Source organism: Lygodium microphyllum, chromosome 10 (genome assembly GCF_053477565.2).
Source record: "Lygodium microphyllum isolate KBCC chromosome 10, Lygodium_microphyllum_v1.1.10, whole genome shotgun sequence".
Lineage (NCBI taxonomy): Eukaryota > Viridiplantae > Streptophyta > Polypodiopsida > Schizaeales > Lygodiaceae > Lygodium > Lygodium microphyllum.
Window position 1 is genome coordinate 66865117 of NC_141144.1, and position 17243 is coordinate 66882359.

The following is a 17243-nucleotide window of genomic DNA, read 5'->3' on the forward strand; positions in this document are numbered from 1 at the left end:
ACACTTATCTTAGGACTCTAATGATTCCTGCTTATGGACTAGATTGTAGTGGCTTAGTCTTCCTCCTATTTCACACTTATTGGCTTGGTTTTGGGGTTGATTTGTTGTTATTACAATAGTCCCTATTCTCTTTGTTTGGAGGCATAATGTTAGGTGCTTCAAATTTTTCCAATGACAATGTTAACTTCAACATAAAGAAGTTGGATGGCAATAACTCCTAGTACTGACAAGCTCAAATTTGGCAAGTATTGGTGCAAAAGGGGCAAGTCATGCTATTGAAGTTAAAGGGAATAAAGCTAGAAATTTATGATATAGATAACTAGGAAGATCTTGGTGAGTTATGTAAGTCTACCATCATTATTCTCATTGTCAAAGTAGATATACTTCAATGTCATTGGGACTAAGGGTGGTGTTTATATATTATGGAAAAAGATTTATGATCTTTGTGGTATGCAAAGTCCTGCAACACAATTGTATTGGCTTAAGAAACTCATGGACATTTATATGAAGGAAGGGGCATCTATATCTTCTCACTTAAATGAGTTTCGATTGATTTTTAATCAACTTAATTCACAAGACTTGAAGTTTAAGGAGAATGCTAAGTCTCTTTTCTTGCTCCTCACACTATCTGAGTCTTTGGATACATTCTGTGTTGCTATGAGTACAAAATCTCTTGAAGATGGCTTTCAACTCAAGAAGGTAGAGAGTGCTTTGCTGATTGAGAAAGTAAACGGGAAGAGCATTGATACAGCCCTACTCCTCATGCACTCATAGTGAGGGGTAGAAAAGGTGGTAATGTGAATAATAATGGTGATAGACACACATCCCAAGAGAGGCAAGTCTAATTCTCATAGGAAATCATGAAGTAAGTCCCTTAGCCCTAAGTTCTCTCTCACCTATCATTATTGTACACAACAATGTCATATAAGGTAGTAATGCCATAAGATGCACAATGATAGGAACAAAAAAGAAAAATGAAAAGTGCAAGATAATATTAAATCTTTTGATGATTACAACATGTTTCTTAAGTCTAGTGTTAAGATAGAAGAGATAAATGCCTTGAAGTATAGGTTAGTGATGAGATGGGCAAGCGTAACAAGTACAATCATTAATGATGAACTATCTTCTTAGATAGATCCGCACGTCTATACTAAGCATGTCAATGGTCATTATGATTCTCACATGGTCACTAACTTATCACTTATTATATTTTCTTTGTTGTACCTACCTACAACTAGTATAGTTATAGCGCTAGTCAATTAGTATAATTAGTTATGTTCTACTTGACTTAGTAGGCCACTTTTCTTTATGTTGTATCTCATATATAATTTGTGTACATTGTATTGTACATGAAAGAAGAAGAAGAAACCAACAAAAAAACATTTTGGCCTCCATCTCTCTTCTTATGTTTGAGTGAGCTTCATCTTGTGTATATAGTGTGTGTTTTTGGCGCAACATCTTCTTAAGCAAGTTTCCCCACCATGCAGTTTGTGACATGGTATTAGAGTAACGTCACTAAAAGAGGTTGGTTTTGAAGGCTGAATTAAAGGAAAAGAAGCAAGGATTTGAGCAAGCAAGCAACGGGTAAAAAGATCTCCCATTCTTCCACTATTTCTCTTGGATAGTGCCTATGAAGGTACCAAAAGTAGGGCAAAACAAAAATCTCAAATTGTTGTGAGATTTAGCATACAAGCAAAGCATTCTATATTTTGCAATTAATCCTTATGGCTTGTCTGCTACTTTTTTTGTCATCTGAGATCATTTCAAGCCCCATTTAGGCTCGCAAGGTTGTACACAACAATTTCAAGATATACTGCAATTTTCATTATGTCAATTGAAAGTGGATGGAAAAGTTATAGATTTCAAATCTATAAGTTCTAAGGTCCTTTTTAGGAAGCAAACATAAGTTTTATTTGCTAACAAGTTGCAAATTATATATACTATTGAACAGTCGACGAAAAAGACTACTTAGTGTATTGCTGTGCATTTGTTGTGAGAGGTTGCAAAAGACTTATTATTTTGTATCAATTTTTTAATAATGGTAGCAGAGAACAGTGGAAACAACAATTGAGAAGATAGATAAGAACAACTATCCATCATGAAAGTTTTGTGTGATAAACTTCCTTATTGAAAAAGGCCTATACGAGTTTATTTTAGGTGAAGAAAACAAGCCATAGTGAAGTAATTATGCAATTGCAAAAGAATTAAAGATGTGGAAAGAATTTAATATAAAAGATTAAAAAAATAATGTATTGGCTATTTGCAATCATTGATAACCCTATATTGGGATATATATGAGAAATGCAAAAACTTTATATGTAGCTTGGAAAATCTTCGAGCATATGTTTTCAATAAACACAAAGGCACAAAAGATTCAAGTCAAGAAAGAGTTAAATACCTTAAAGAAACAAAATATGTCAATAAATGAGTATGTTTTGAATGTGAGAAGCATTGCAGATGCCTTGATAGCTATTAATGCAATGCTTGATGATGATGATAACTTAATTTCATCTACTTTGGGTGGCCTTAATAATGAGAAGGCCTAGAAATCATTTGTCACTTCTATGTATGTACAGAAGTAATTTCTAATTTTTGAGGAATTGATCTCTCTCATGATCACACTAAAGAGGTCAACATGCAGGATAAATCATATGAAAGAAGTAGTGATCAGGTCCATGCATTTTACTCAGGTTCAGAAAGGGGATGTGGTAGATCCTCTTTAAGTAGGAGTATAACCCCATCGAAACAAACCCCTAGAGAAAACCTGATCGTCATAATGGCGTAACTCATTGCAATACCTATAGGAGTGTTGGATTTTCCAACCCTAGTTTTCCCTCTACCCATCTTTAATGGGTTAGCAAGGAAGATGTAAAACTTCACATTAGTGAGTTCTAAAAATTAATGTTCAATTGCCAAATTAAGGGACGAAGTACAACTTATGATATTTTTCAATATGACTCTGAAAGGAAGAGCTACAATGTGCTATCATGGCTTGGAGGCTAAGACCATAACCACAATCAACTTATTCTTTGTAGCCTTTCGAAGAGAAATCACCCCTAAGAGAGGTTGCCTATACTGGCTACCTATTCTAAATTAAGAGAGAGAAAGAGAGCGAGAGACAAACAAACGAAGAGAGAGATGGATGGAGTGATAAAGAACAATGCATATTTGTTTGTTTGTTTTTTCATCACAAATTACTACTATATTGGTCAACATGGCTTGATGCATCATAGATTAGGAGATACATTACTTCATAATCCAAGCTACCAAGTACATGCTCATTATCGCAACTTGCGACGAGTGGTAGATGGGAAGCCTTTGAAGAGAGTTCATAGAATTTATGCTTCAATTTGGATTCAATATATCATTGTAATATTCTATTTATTTAATGTAACATTCAATATTTTTTGTCCATATCTTTCCACCATAGCTACACTAGTTGCTTACCAATGTAACCAAAGAAAGAGTAATGTGAAGCACCATGGACTAAAGCATCTTCTAGAAAAGCTATATTTGCATAGGGAGGAGAGATAGCCAATTATTATATAGTAACAAGCTTGCATTTTATATTTCATTCAAGAGCTCTTATAATCTGTTTATTTCTTGTTGCAACATTGGGTTGAGGAGAGATTACGTAAACATCATATTTTTTATTAGGGATTATTATTTGGATATTTAGTTTATAATTAGAATTAGCAGTTATAGCTCTATATGAAGATAGCTTCTTTTCAGGAGGCCGTGAAAATTTTAGAGATAAGGGGATCTCTAGAGGAAGAGGTGGATGGTAGAACAAAGGTTCTAGTAACTCTGCTATTATTTGTTATTATTGTGGCAAAATAGGTAATATTGCAATCCATTGTTATGTTAAGAAGAATGATATTGGCAGTGATAAATTGTAGCAAGGAAACTATGTATAATCTTCATGACGAAATGAAGATAGTAATGAGTGTCTAATTAATATATAACATGTGATGAATGTTGTTACAGAAAAGGGGACACGTGATCATGTCTGGTATATTAATTTAGGTGCATTTAATTATATGATCAGTCATGCTAAATCATTTGGAGAGATTAAAGATTTACAAAATCTAGGTTATGTGCATATGGGTAATGATTCATGCCACACAATTTTACACATTGAAAAAGTTTTATTATATTTACATGATGGTCAAATAAAGATTCTATTAGATGTATTATATGTGCCATCTATCATGAAGAATTTAGCATTTGATGGCCAAATGATACAACAAGGGACTATAGGTTTAATTTTAATGCACAAGATTATTTTGTGGAAGACTTTAATGATAAGTGTAGATTGGTTGCAAAAGGAAGTAGAGTTGACTGCATGTTCACTTTAGATGCTAGAATTCATGCTAAGAATGTTGTTATGTATACTAAAGGCAAAGGAGTGGCTACAGGCGTTGAAATATAGCACAAACATATTGAACATGCAAATATGCAAAGATTGAAATTAATGCATCCCAAAGGGTTTATTACAAGGTTACCTGCTTTTAAAATTACAAAATTTAATAAAACATATGAAGTAGATCAATTTGGTAAGTAGGCAAGACAACATTTTTCACATGATAGAGATGTGACTAGGAATATACTTGACATTGTGCATATAGATGTTTGGAGGCCTACATAGGACATATCCCTTGTTGACAATAAATATTTTGTCACTTTTATTGATAATTATTCAAGAAAGTTGTAGGCATATTTGATGAATAAAAAGAGTGATATATTTGAGTACTTCAAAACTTTCAAGGTTGGTTTTGAAACAGAAACAAGCTTGAAAGTTAAGTGCTTGAGGTCAGATGGAGGGGGAGAACATCTCTCTAATGAGTTCAATGACTTCTTTAGGTCTCATGGAACAAAGAGATAGTTTGCTTATAGGTATATCCCACATTAAAATGGAGTTTTGGAAATGAAAGATATACATATTGCAAAAGCTCCACGGGTATTGATAATTGAAAAGAATTTGCTGAAACAATTTTGGTTTGTACCTATATATACTGTCGTCTATCTAATAAATAGAACACCCACAACTTAAGCTCATGGAATGATCCCCGAAAAATGCTTTACAAGAAAGAAGTTCAATTAGTCACACACGAAAGTGTTTGATCGTGTTTCATATATTCATGTACTAGATGAGCTACGAAAGAAGGTTGATCCAAAGATTGAAATTTGTATTTTCATTGGATACTTTTTACACCAAAAGGGTATCATTGTTATAACACTGTCACAAATGAGTTCAAAGTGAGCATGGATGTTATTTTTTATGATATGAGAAGTTGATATATATCTAATGGTGATGCATTGGATGATTATCATGATTATGATAGTTATGTGCAGAAAAAAAAGCAAGAATTATGAACCTTTAGTGGACCAAAAACATCATCTAGTAGTACATCTATAGTTGTTCGCCCTTGGTTTGGGAGACTAAGAAGCATCCCCACATCTTCATGTGCATCTACAAGTGTTTTAGATACAGACAAAGGAAAGAAAAAAGTGACATATAGTAATAAAATATTTGCTAGTCATTTGAGGTTTAATGGAGATACTGGTAGTTCAAAGAGTTTGGATGATGAGCTTGGTATTCCTTCAATTAGTACACCATGTGTATAGAGATCACATGGTAATGTATAGGCTCCACTGAGTGATCTAATGATATGCAGGTCTAGCAAGGTCAGATACCATGTTAAAAGATTTGGTTTTAAAGGTTATGCAACTGACCATTAGTCTTATATGGTAAAGATGATTGAGGATATTGAGCTCACTTATTTTGAGGATGATGTTGGTCATGCTCATTGGGATGCAGTAATGGATAAGGAGATGGCTGCATTATAGGCCAATAAGACTTGCAATCTAATATCATTCCCTGAGGGTAAGAAAGCTATTGGGTATAAGTGGGTCTACAAAAGTAAGGATAATACAAATGGTTATGTTAGCATATATAAGGCTAGGCTGGTTGCGAAAAGCTATGCTCAAACATATGGCATAGATTATGAAGAGACACTAAGTCCAATTACTAGGATGGCAAGTGTTATATGTGTGATTGCTTTCACAACAACCAAAGGTTGAAGTTTTTAGCAAATGGATATAAAGAATGCATTCTTACATTGCGAATTGCAAAAAGAGGTGTATATGGAGAAGCTAACAAGTTATGAGGATATAGAGCATCCCATTTATGTATGCACGTTAAAGAAGGTGATCCATGGGCTAAAGCAAGAACCCAAAGCATGGTTTGACAAGATCATAGAGTATTTTGTCAACATTGGCTTTTATATTTTTAATATTGATCACTCACTTTATGTGAGAAAGAGATATGTGATTTTGGTAATCATAGTCATCTATGTGGATGACTTGATTATTACAGTTGATAGTGATATTGGGATCGGTGAAGTTAAAGGATCATTTGAAGAATAAGTTTGAGATAAAGGATTTGGGTGAGCTAAGGTACTTTCTTGGTATTGAGGTAATCAAATGTGATTATGGTATATATGGTTGTCCCAAGGTAGTATGACTTTGATATGTTGTCCAAGTATGGAATGAGTGTGTAAGTCTCTTTTCATACCATTGGAACAAAATATGAAGTTGAGAGTTGATAAGGGGGGATGAGATAGAAGACCCTACTATGTTCAGGAGGATAGTAGAAAGTCTGATTTACATGACTATCACAAGGCCATACTTGAGCTATGTTATTGTCCTTGTCAATCAATGTATGTAGATGCCTAAAAAGCCTCATTTGAATGCAGTTAGATGCATATTGAGGCATGTGAAGTCCACTTTGCATTGTGGATTTTTTTATGAGAGCATGTAAGGATATGCATGTGATTGGATCCACCAATGTAGATTAGGCTTGTAAACAAAAAATCTACCAATAGATTTTTGTTTTTCCTTGATATAGTGTAGCAAATAGATGGAGCAACAAAAAGCAACCTACAATTGCTCTATCAAGTATAGAGGCTAAGTACACACGTGGTACTATGGCAGGATGTGAGATGGTATGGTAGCAAAAGTTATTGGGTGATTTGGATGTGCAAGGAGATGGTCTAGTTGTCATTCACTCTAACAACATGATCAGGATACAATTAGCTAGGAATCTAGTGTTCCATCCTAAGGCAAAACGCATCAAGATGTAGTATCACTTTATGAGAGAGAATGTACTTGCAAGAGAGATTGACTTGGTTGGTATATGTCGGCACATAAGATCAAATAACTAACATTTTCACAAAGGCATTGGATGCAAAGAAGCTTCAAAAAATTTCAAAGCTTACTTGGAGTTACAGAGGCACAGTTGAGCTTGAGGAGGAGTATTGAGATGGTAAGCTCAACACATACAAACATTAATGATGGACCACTTGGTTAGATAGATCCGCACATCTACACTTAGCACATGGCTGGTCATTATGATCCTCGCATAGCCACTAACTTATCACTTATTACATTTGGTTTGTTGCACCTACCTATAGCTAGCATAGTTATGGCACTAGTCACAATCTATTATACATCGTTTGACATAGTAGGCCACTTTTCTTTATGTTATATCTTATCTATACTTTGTGTACATTGTATTATGTGTTATTAAGAAGAAAAACCAAGAAGAAAATGTTTTGGCCTCCATCTCTCTTCATTATTCTTGAGTGAGCCTTTCTCTTATGTGTATACTGTGTGTTTGATGTAGTAGCTCAAGCAAGTCCCCCCACCACATGATTCATGCATGATGCTTAGATGATTACATACTTTGCTACTTCATCACTTAATGCTACCCAATTGATCGATGCTCCTACTCTTATCATCTTCGGCATCGTCGTCATCATCTCCACCCAATCATCTCCCCACCTCCACATCATCTACCTGTGATGACAGAAGCTGCTTCTATTGGAAGCTTCCATTAAGGCTTCCATAGGCTCTGTTCACCCCGTGCCTCCGGGTTTTTGTTAAAACCGTGTCTTGCAAAGTTGTGTCTCGCGCAGAAGAGGAGATCTCAGGCAGAGTGACTCGAAACGCGTAAGTGAGCGGGGGGGAGAGTTGCGGAGACGGAATTTACTGCATCAATTGCTCTTAAGCAAAAGGCAAGAGGAGCACATGCGGGAGCTTCTTGATTCCATGCTTTGTTTCATGATAACCCACATCATCATTGGTTTTATACCTATCATACTATCGTAGGTTCAATTAGACTAGAAGTTGACACTACATTAGATATTATTGGCATTGGTGATATAAGCTTGCAGTTTGGTAATGGTGCTTCATGATATACATCATATCCTCACTTTCACTAAAAGCTTTATCTCCACTAAACAATTGTATAATGACAAGTACCATGTCTTTTTTGATGATTTTGTATGGAATATTACCCATGGCAGTCTTGTTTTATGGTTCTAAGGCTGGCAGTCTCTAAATTTTACTTCTATCTACATGTGTTGATCGTGTCATGGTCATGAGACTGATTTTCTTAATGTATGGTATCACCATCTTAAGCATATGTCCATTAACAGAATGAAAGTACTAACTCATTTTTTGCAGTTTTTTCCACCTATTGACTACTTGTGTTTTGACTCTTGTGTTCATTTTTTATACAATATGCAAACACGTAACTCTCATAAAAAGTCTAGCTCTATGCATGTGGTTGAGCCTTTAGCTCTTATTCATTCAAATATTTTTTGTCCCATGCCCTACCAGTCATTAGGTAGTGCTAAGTATTTTGTGACATTCATTGATATTTATTCACATAAAGTTTGGGCCTACCTTATGAAGCAAAAATCAAATATGCTAGCTATATTTCAGTGCTTTCCTTCTATGGTTAAGAACTAGCCTAGGCATAGGCTAAAATGTCTATGATCTAATAATGGGGATGAATATGTCTCCAAGGCATTTCATTAGTCTTGTGATGAGAGGGGTATTAAGCATGAGTTAACCACCATATACATCCCAGAATAATATTGCAAAGTACATGAATAGGAAAATTCAAGAAAGAGTTCAAAATATGCTTAGTTAGGTAGGCTTACCATAGTACTTCTAGCTAAGGTAGTTATTACTGCAATCCATTTGATTAATAGATCCCCATGCAATGCTCTTTTAGTGCTAGAGTTGTAGAGAAGGTGTGGTCTAGTGAACCTCCCTCATATGCGCACTTGTGTGCATTCAGTTGTGAACATTTTTGCCATATCCCTAAACATAAACGCTTTAAGTTAGATCCCAAGTCCATCAAAAGCATCGTTTTTGGATATGGTGATGCAAGTGAGATAGACTATCATCTTTGGGATCCATAGGCTCAAAAGATTATCCTACCACCATGATGTTGTATTCCATGGAAAAAATATGGACATGAGACCAGAACAGGTAGTTGTGATACATCGAGTGATGTTTCATGAACCTCTTGTTACATTATAGCTAGCTCCAATTAGATAGCTTAATTTAGATAATATCGTGACCTAGGATTCACATGTTGTGTAGGATCATGATATTGAATAGAAAGTATAGGTCGTACATACCCCATAACACATTTTGAGACACTTACTAGAGCCTCACATCCTCCTGATTGTTTTAAGCCCTTTATGCATTATGTGATGGTAATAGATTCTAGTGAACCCTTTATGAGGAGGCTACATGTAGAGGTGAAAGCCACTCTTGGGAGAGGGACATGCAATCTGAGTATAATTCACTACAAAAAATTTGTACATGGATTTTGGTTCCCTCAATTACTCTAAGCTAGCATATAAGGCCAAATTAGTTGCTAAGGGTTCTCAGCAAAAGAATGGCATTGACTTTGATGAGATATTCCTTCATATGGTCAAGATGACTACCCTACACTTGGTATTGGCCTTGGTTGCCTAGTTATTGACATGTACTAGATGGATGTGAAAATGACTTTTCTTCCTGGGAACTTACATGAGGATATCTATATGCAGCAGCACCCTAAGGGCTTTGAGGAGAAGGGGAGTAGGTGTGCAAGTTGAGAAAGAGCATTTATGGACGTAAGCACACACCTAGGAAATGGTATCATAAGTTTGATCCCTTTATGCATTCACTAGGTTACTCTTGTAATGAAATGGATCTCTATTTTTGCATGAAGAATATCTTAATGATGGCATTATCATTTTGGTGCTATATATTGATGATATGTTGATTACTATAAGTACTCATGATGAGTTGGATACTTTAAAGGCTCAACTTAAGAAGAGCTTTGAGTTTAAGGACATGCAATATGTCTCTAACATTTTTTATATGTGCAATATGCACAATTTCTCTAAATGACTCTTCTACCTATTACAAAAGGAGTGCATTCATAAAGTACTTGAGCGATTCTATATGAAGAGTAGTAAGTCTATGGTCGTGCATTACCTTCTCATATAAAGGTTATTCCAATAGATTATTCCAAGTTAGATTATGAAAAAGCATTATAGATGTGTATTTGTTATGGTGGTCAAGATATTGGAGTCATGAGCTACATAGACTCTAATTTTTCAAGATAAGTAGATAGTAGAAAGTCCACATCTGGCTATGTCTTCAGCTTTTATTGGAGGTGTTGTTTCTTGGATATCCAAGGTGCAGAAATGCATGGCCTTGTCTACTACTGATTGAGTACATTGAAACCATTGATTCTTGTAAGGAGGCTCTATGGTTAGGTGGTCTGGTGGTAAATGTTGGTATGACTATGACTCCTACATTGTATTTGGACTTTATGAGTGCCACACAATAGGCATATAATCTGGTATTTTATATGAAGACCAAGCACATTGAGTTTCATTATCATTTCATCATTGTAGAGGTGATTGAGCATAAGTAGATAGAGCTTATCATTAGATTGATCTGAGACAACCTCACAAGATGCACATCTCTAACAACTACTAACATGCACCAAAACAAGCTGGCCTTAACACAAACCCAACTATTGTAGCCCAAGAAAAAGTTCAAAATAATAGCTCACCATGATCTAACAACAAAACAACACATGCTCTATAACCAACTCATCCATGCAACCTTCAACTTGCATATTGTCAAAACAAGGCCAAGGAAGTGTAAAAATCTTTCTCATGTGCTACTACACTTACAACTCCATTGCCAATAATAAGAGTGTCTTTCTAATAGCAAGCACCAGATAAACCATAGCTAGGCTATCTAATGTTTCCACCACAGTTCAATAACAAGTCAAGATAGCAATGCATGCATAGCAGAAGTCAATATCATTAAAGTGACAAACAAGTAATTCTTTCCAATAAGAAATGAAAAATTTTGAGATATAATCTCCTAAATAGTAAGTGTTCTTGGAGAATCGCTCCTCTACGAATTCAAAAACCACCTCATTATATTATTTTATGACCTCACATAGCTACCACCAATTTGCAACAATCGAATCTACCAACAAAATCGCATTACATTATAAGCTTGTTGAGCACATGGACAACACCACACCCTACATACTTCAGTGTGGCAATGCACATAACCAACCATTTCTGCAATTCCTACAAATAGTCAAGCACAGATATCCAGACGAGAGAGATAAATATTTGTGGAAATGCATCATCGACAAGAGGGATGTAGAATTTTATGACCAAACGGTTACAATAATATACATACATAAAGAAGATGTTCACAAATACAAGCAATTTCTCCACAAATATTACCTTGAAGAAGAAATCCACACGATCAAAAGAGACTAGCATTATAGAATTGACTAAGAGGTAGGAATTTCTACAAGATAGATCAGATAGCAAGCAACCGCAATGATAAGCGAAAACATCAACCTCACCATAAGCATTGTGAAAGGTGCAACATGTACCATTGCTAACATCAAAAGAACAAAAGACAAAACCATGTTTGGAATCTAAGTCACAATTTTGTCCATCAACATAGAACTAACACTACAATGAAGCAAACACAAATTAAAGCTATTAAATAGCAAATCATTCTACAAATTAATATTTTTACTAACACTTACATATGACATCATTGGTCATAATACAAAGAGAGCCAAAATCGCCCAAAAAGCTCTTCTACACAAGGAATGTATTTGCTCCAAGACTTGTTCGTGTACATGATACTCTCCCAAGTGTGTGTGAGAACAAACTTGCAAATAGTTGGACTTCCTAATCCATCATCCTTTGTTCCAATGCCATACACAAGATCATGATTTTCACACACAAACAAGATGCTGCCGCATATCATGTGCATACCATATACAACATGGGACAATGAAGGGAGGGGAGGAACCTTTTGTATTTCTTTCGAACAAAGAAATACAACTTGTTGGTTTCTCTTTCATAGATTGTTACCAATATAATATCCCTAACCAACACAATTTCTTTTGCACCTATGTATACATAAACAAAGCCTACAAAGAAGAAGAGAAATATGAACAAGGTACGCACAACAAAAACTATAGGGAATGCTTACTAGTTTACTACAACATAAACAAGTTTAACCACATTAAACTTTGCATGCAAGGTTACCAAATGTACAAAAACCACAAGACCACCCAAGTTCAAATCAAGCAAGAGGCAACAAACAAAGAGTGTTGCAAGTATCTGACAATGCGCCAAATAAGAATGTAAACATTACTCAACAATTACCATTGGCATATGCCAAAGGATTCAAAGACTACAACAAGCATCAAACATTCATAGACATGACCAAGCACATACTTGGAAATAATCGATATGGAGAATAGTAGAGAATTGCAAGCAAGAGAAATCACTCTTCAAACTTAGAAACTCTCATTGATGTATAAATAAATGCAAATCACACAAGTTCAATTAATATACAAGACTCCTAAAAGAGATCCTCAACAAATTAGAGCCCAAGTATGAAAGTACTACAAAGTTTAAAATACAAACAATTACTACATGTCTTGCGAAACATAAAAAACAAGGAGATCTCCATTTACACTATCAAGCTTTTAAAGTATAGATACGTCTCCCTTAGGATTGTGGTAGAAAAAGATAGAATCACAACTGATAATACGTTCAAGGATTTCACATGTGTACTGCCACACACACAATCCTCTAAACCCCTACCATTGAAAAGATTACTTTCTTATTTAACAAGGGGATCTACAATAGGATCCATAGTGACCAAATTAACCAATTCAATATCATGGTACAGAGAACATGCCAATAATCAAACTTTGCAAAAGTTCAAGGTAACCCACCATGAAACCCCCTGATAATAATGCCACAATATCTACCTCATTCAATACAAATACTACCATCTCAAGTGTAACTTCATCATCTTACAACCAACCCAAAACAATACACATAAGCAAGCTGCAAATCAAAATGCAAGCACAACAAGGTATGCATAAGCCACACTACAAAAATTGAAACAAACAACACACAAAAGGAGGCCCATCCAAAAGATGAAAGACATTCAAACCTACCATCCCTTCACGGATAATTTTGAGGTCAAGATAAAAGCAATAGTAGATAGCATACACAAAGCAAGAAACATAGAGCAAGACACATTTCTTCAAAAAGTCACAAGTATTGCCATTTTTCACAACCTCCATGGACACCTAACAAGATGTAACAAACACTACTTTTTGAAGAGAAAACTTCATTAACACAAAAACTATTGGATGGGCCTCTTTTTGCTTCCACTTACCATTTGAAGAACTATTGGATAAATATATATTCTCATCCATATCATGCATGAGAAAAACTATGAACACGTAATGCACCTAAACCAGCTTTCAATTCAACACAACACCCTATCATGTTACAAAACATAAATTAATTATACTTAGAGACTACATGTGTCTTTCTATTGTTTTGAAAAGCAATCTTGCCTCTGGTATACTATATTGCATCAAAAAGAGGCATCAAATATATATGGTTTTAAAATATCCAAATTTCGATAAAAATACATTGTAGCATTTTCTTACTATTTAGGAAACTTTATGGTTTGAATCCAAGGAATAACATGAACTATTATTGTCTGGCTTGCGTTCAAATACAGAAATGATTGCGCAATCATTTCTAAATGAGATGATAAAACATTGTGCACCGCTATATGAACAAACGGTATATGCTTTGTTGGGAGAGGCCCTCTTTAAGACATTCACTGAGATGTCAAGTACCACAAGGATGTCAAATAGACCTTTTCCAACACTCAATTTTTATACCTTTTGATTTTAAATTGTTTGATGAAATATGCATCACTCACAAATAAGCTTTTTCTAAATCAAACTTAATTTTGGTTTCTTCAAATTTAATTTCTATCTTTTTATTCTAATCTTAATAATACATCACGTGAAGAATGTATATTATGTATTTGATCTACATATTGAATCTAATAGGAGGACGACTCAATTTAGTTCATCTTCTCTCATATAATTGGTTGAACTCAAAAAGAGAAAAGACATTTATTATTTGGTCTAAACTTGTAAAATAGAATGGCTAATGATTCTTGAAATACGACTTCGGATATTTTGATACTATCATTAACTAACATAAAATCCAATACTCTTATTACCCTTCAATATGACACTACATCTCCTTGAATGATAATTTTGCAATATCATATTCCTAAAACACTCTTAAAATACACATTTTGTAATTTGATGTATTCAAGAGAGTACGATAGTAACATTAGAAATTTGCTCATCAAATCAAGAATCTTGAGATATTTATGCATCTTTAAATATTGGACTACAAAAAGACTGAAATTTTGCAAGAGTAACCTTAATTTAGTCCTTTTCTAACAAAAAAAGTTCTACTAGGGCTACTTTTTAAAAGAATCATAGGGAATCTCCGTAAGAGAAACATGCAACTTACTCAAATGTTTTGCAATATTAATGCAAAACTAGAGTGCATATGGATTTCCACATTCATTGGCTCCTTGCAAGCTCAAGGAGGCAAGGCAAGTTAACCAGAGTGCAACATAATAATTAGAGACATTGGAGAGCGTCATGAGCTTCAAGCAATCCAAATAAACCAAAAAACTGCACTTCATGAGTTCCACATTTAATCTCACACTCACATTGAAACTTGCAAATAATTGCAGAATTGAAGATAATGACTTTGGCGACATTGAACATGATGAATTTGAATCCATGTTTGTCTATCTCTGCTTGAATCCTATCTGTGAAAAATATGCTCAAATGAGCGTAACAAGCATGGGCAAGGCTTTCTTTGCCAAAAATAAAAATAAGTATAAAAGAGCCCTACTGACTAGATGAATGAATCACTTTCAAACCTCCCTCCTAAACTGCCTTACTTAACTAGGCTAGAATACTGAAAGTTATTTTACTAAGCCCAATCCAAGGGAGACTTCTTTTGTCTGGTAGACTTCTGTGCAACGTAGATTTCAGTATAAAACCTTTCAGAGACTATATCAGAGGTGAAATTTGTCACATTGGTGGCCTGCTTGAACTCAACAGCTGACCGACTATGGCCACCACCTGCAATAAGATTACACTTGTTTACCCCTTAAAAAAACCTTGAAATAATCTTTTAAGCATCATGGGAAGCATTGATTCCCTACATCATCATATAGAATCTATTAGTTCGCATTAAATGAGTTCACATATTTCATTTGTCAGGAAACTACACAACCAAATTATATCATCAGTGCATTTAGACCTGAATTGTGATAAATGCAAGTATTGTGATTCGATTCGACCTCAGCCGAAAGTTCCTTTCCATGTTTATGCACAGAAAAGATTATGCACTTGTCTTCTAACAATCCTTCTAAACTTTTAGTGTCTTGGCCTGCATGAAGGTCAATTCACACACCTAAGTCCAACATCAAGATTATGCTTTGGGGAGCTCTTCCAGCAGATTTTAAGTTTTCTAAGGGGTTGTGGTTCAGCCTTCCCTGTAGAAATTCCGATGTTCTAATGAGTTGGATCTTATTGAGTGGGTAGTCTGTTTCTTTTCATTCAACTTCACTATTAAATTGTGTTTTTCCAAGTTTCAGGTTTTGCCGAAGCAGCTTCAAGAGAACTCCAAGAACAAGCTTCATGGTCAAACTGAAATAATTAGAAGATCACTCTTTAGGACACATGTTGCTTCTAGTATTCTTAGAATGTTAAATTAGAATGATCCATTCGACTAACAAATGTTTTTCGTTTTCAGGAAAGTCATCAAGACTATTGCCTTGAAACCTTCCTGTTCAGTGTTGGAGTCCAGCTCCATATCAGGCACCCATTGCAGCATTGGGATCTTCCCTACACTGGCTGAGTTTTTCTAGGCATTTAGCCACAGGGCACGTCGTGCAATCCTTTATGACTAGTCGGCCAAATTTTTCTACTACATGGATATGGCCTGCCCAGTTCCCTCACAGTGGCCTATATGTCTCCCACTTGTACATCGTTCAAGCCATTCATTGATCCTACATGCATGGGGTGTCTCTTCAGCCTTTGACCTTCATTCCGATCCCTACCTTCTTTGTGTCCTCATCTCTCTTTGATGCTGCACCTTCATTGTACCTCTATCTCCATCATGGTATCAAAGCACAGTGTTCATCCAAACCCTTCAAGCTTTGGTGCTCACAAGCTATTCCAGGAAGCACTACAGTCTGGACTCCATGTTTTCTGTGGCAGAAGGCACCTTTGCTGATCATGTTTGCTGCTGCAGCAATGTTCACCTTTTGACATCCTCACCAAGTCACCATCAATGCTTCCATAGAAGGTCTTTGCAAGTTGTTGAGGGAAGTACTACAGTCTAGGCTTGCATTTCTTGTCGTAGAAGGCACCATTGCTGGCCAGATTTGCTGGTGCAACAATGCTCATCCCTTTTGGCATCCTTAGCAACCATTCCTGGCAGCACGAGCCTGCATTGTAGCAATTGCCACACCTGTCCTCTTTATTGTAGCTTCCCGCACAATCTTTCATTTAATTTTCTGCACTGTCAGTGTTGTCCAACCATTCCCATGCCAATGTGCTATGAAGATACGCTAGACAGAATACTGAACACAACTATACACAGTGAACACGAAAAAGAACGCAAAACACATGAGAAACGAGTGTCTGATGAATGAATGAAAGATGAAATGAAATGAATGATGAAGTATAGATGTGCAAGTGCTCAAGATGCAAAGCTGTCCAACAACCACTACTCTCATGGAAGCTTCGGAAAATCAATCCCAAGTGCAACAAAAGCATCACAATGTTAGTTGATTATCACCTCCATATGTTAACACGCTTTGGTGTGTATTACTGTGTTCAAATGTGAACACCTTCTACACATCCCAGCATTTAATAAGGATCAAAGGTTTGGGGAGTACCTAGGCCTATATAT

At 35.5% G+C, this 17243-nt stretch overlaps 1 protein-coding gene across 2 annotated transcripts in view; it reads right to left on the reverse strand.

Annotated features, from left to right (window-relative positions):
* Positions 1-14945: 14945 nt before the first annotated feature.
* LOC148030111 (mitochondrial import inner membrane translocase subunit TIM10-like) overlaps positions 14946-17243 on the reverse strand; it is a 95423-nt gene continuing 93125 nt past the window's right edge. For both annotated transcript variants that reach the window (XM_087686381.1, XM_087686382.1), the window contains one exon: positions 14946-15403. In XM_087686381.1, coding sequence (XP_087542507.1) covers positions 15353-15403 — 51 coding nt within the window. In that variant the 3' untranslated portion in view covers positions 14946-15352. The remainder of the gene's footprint in view (positions 15404-17243) is intronic.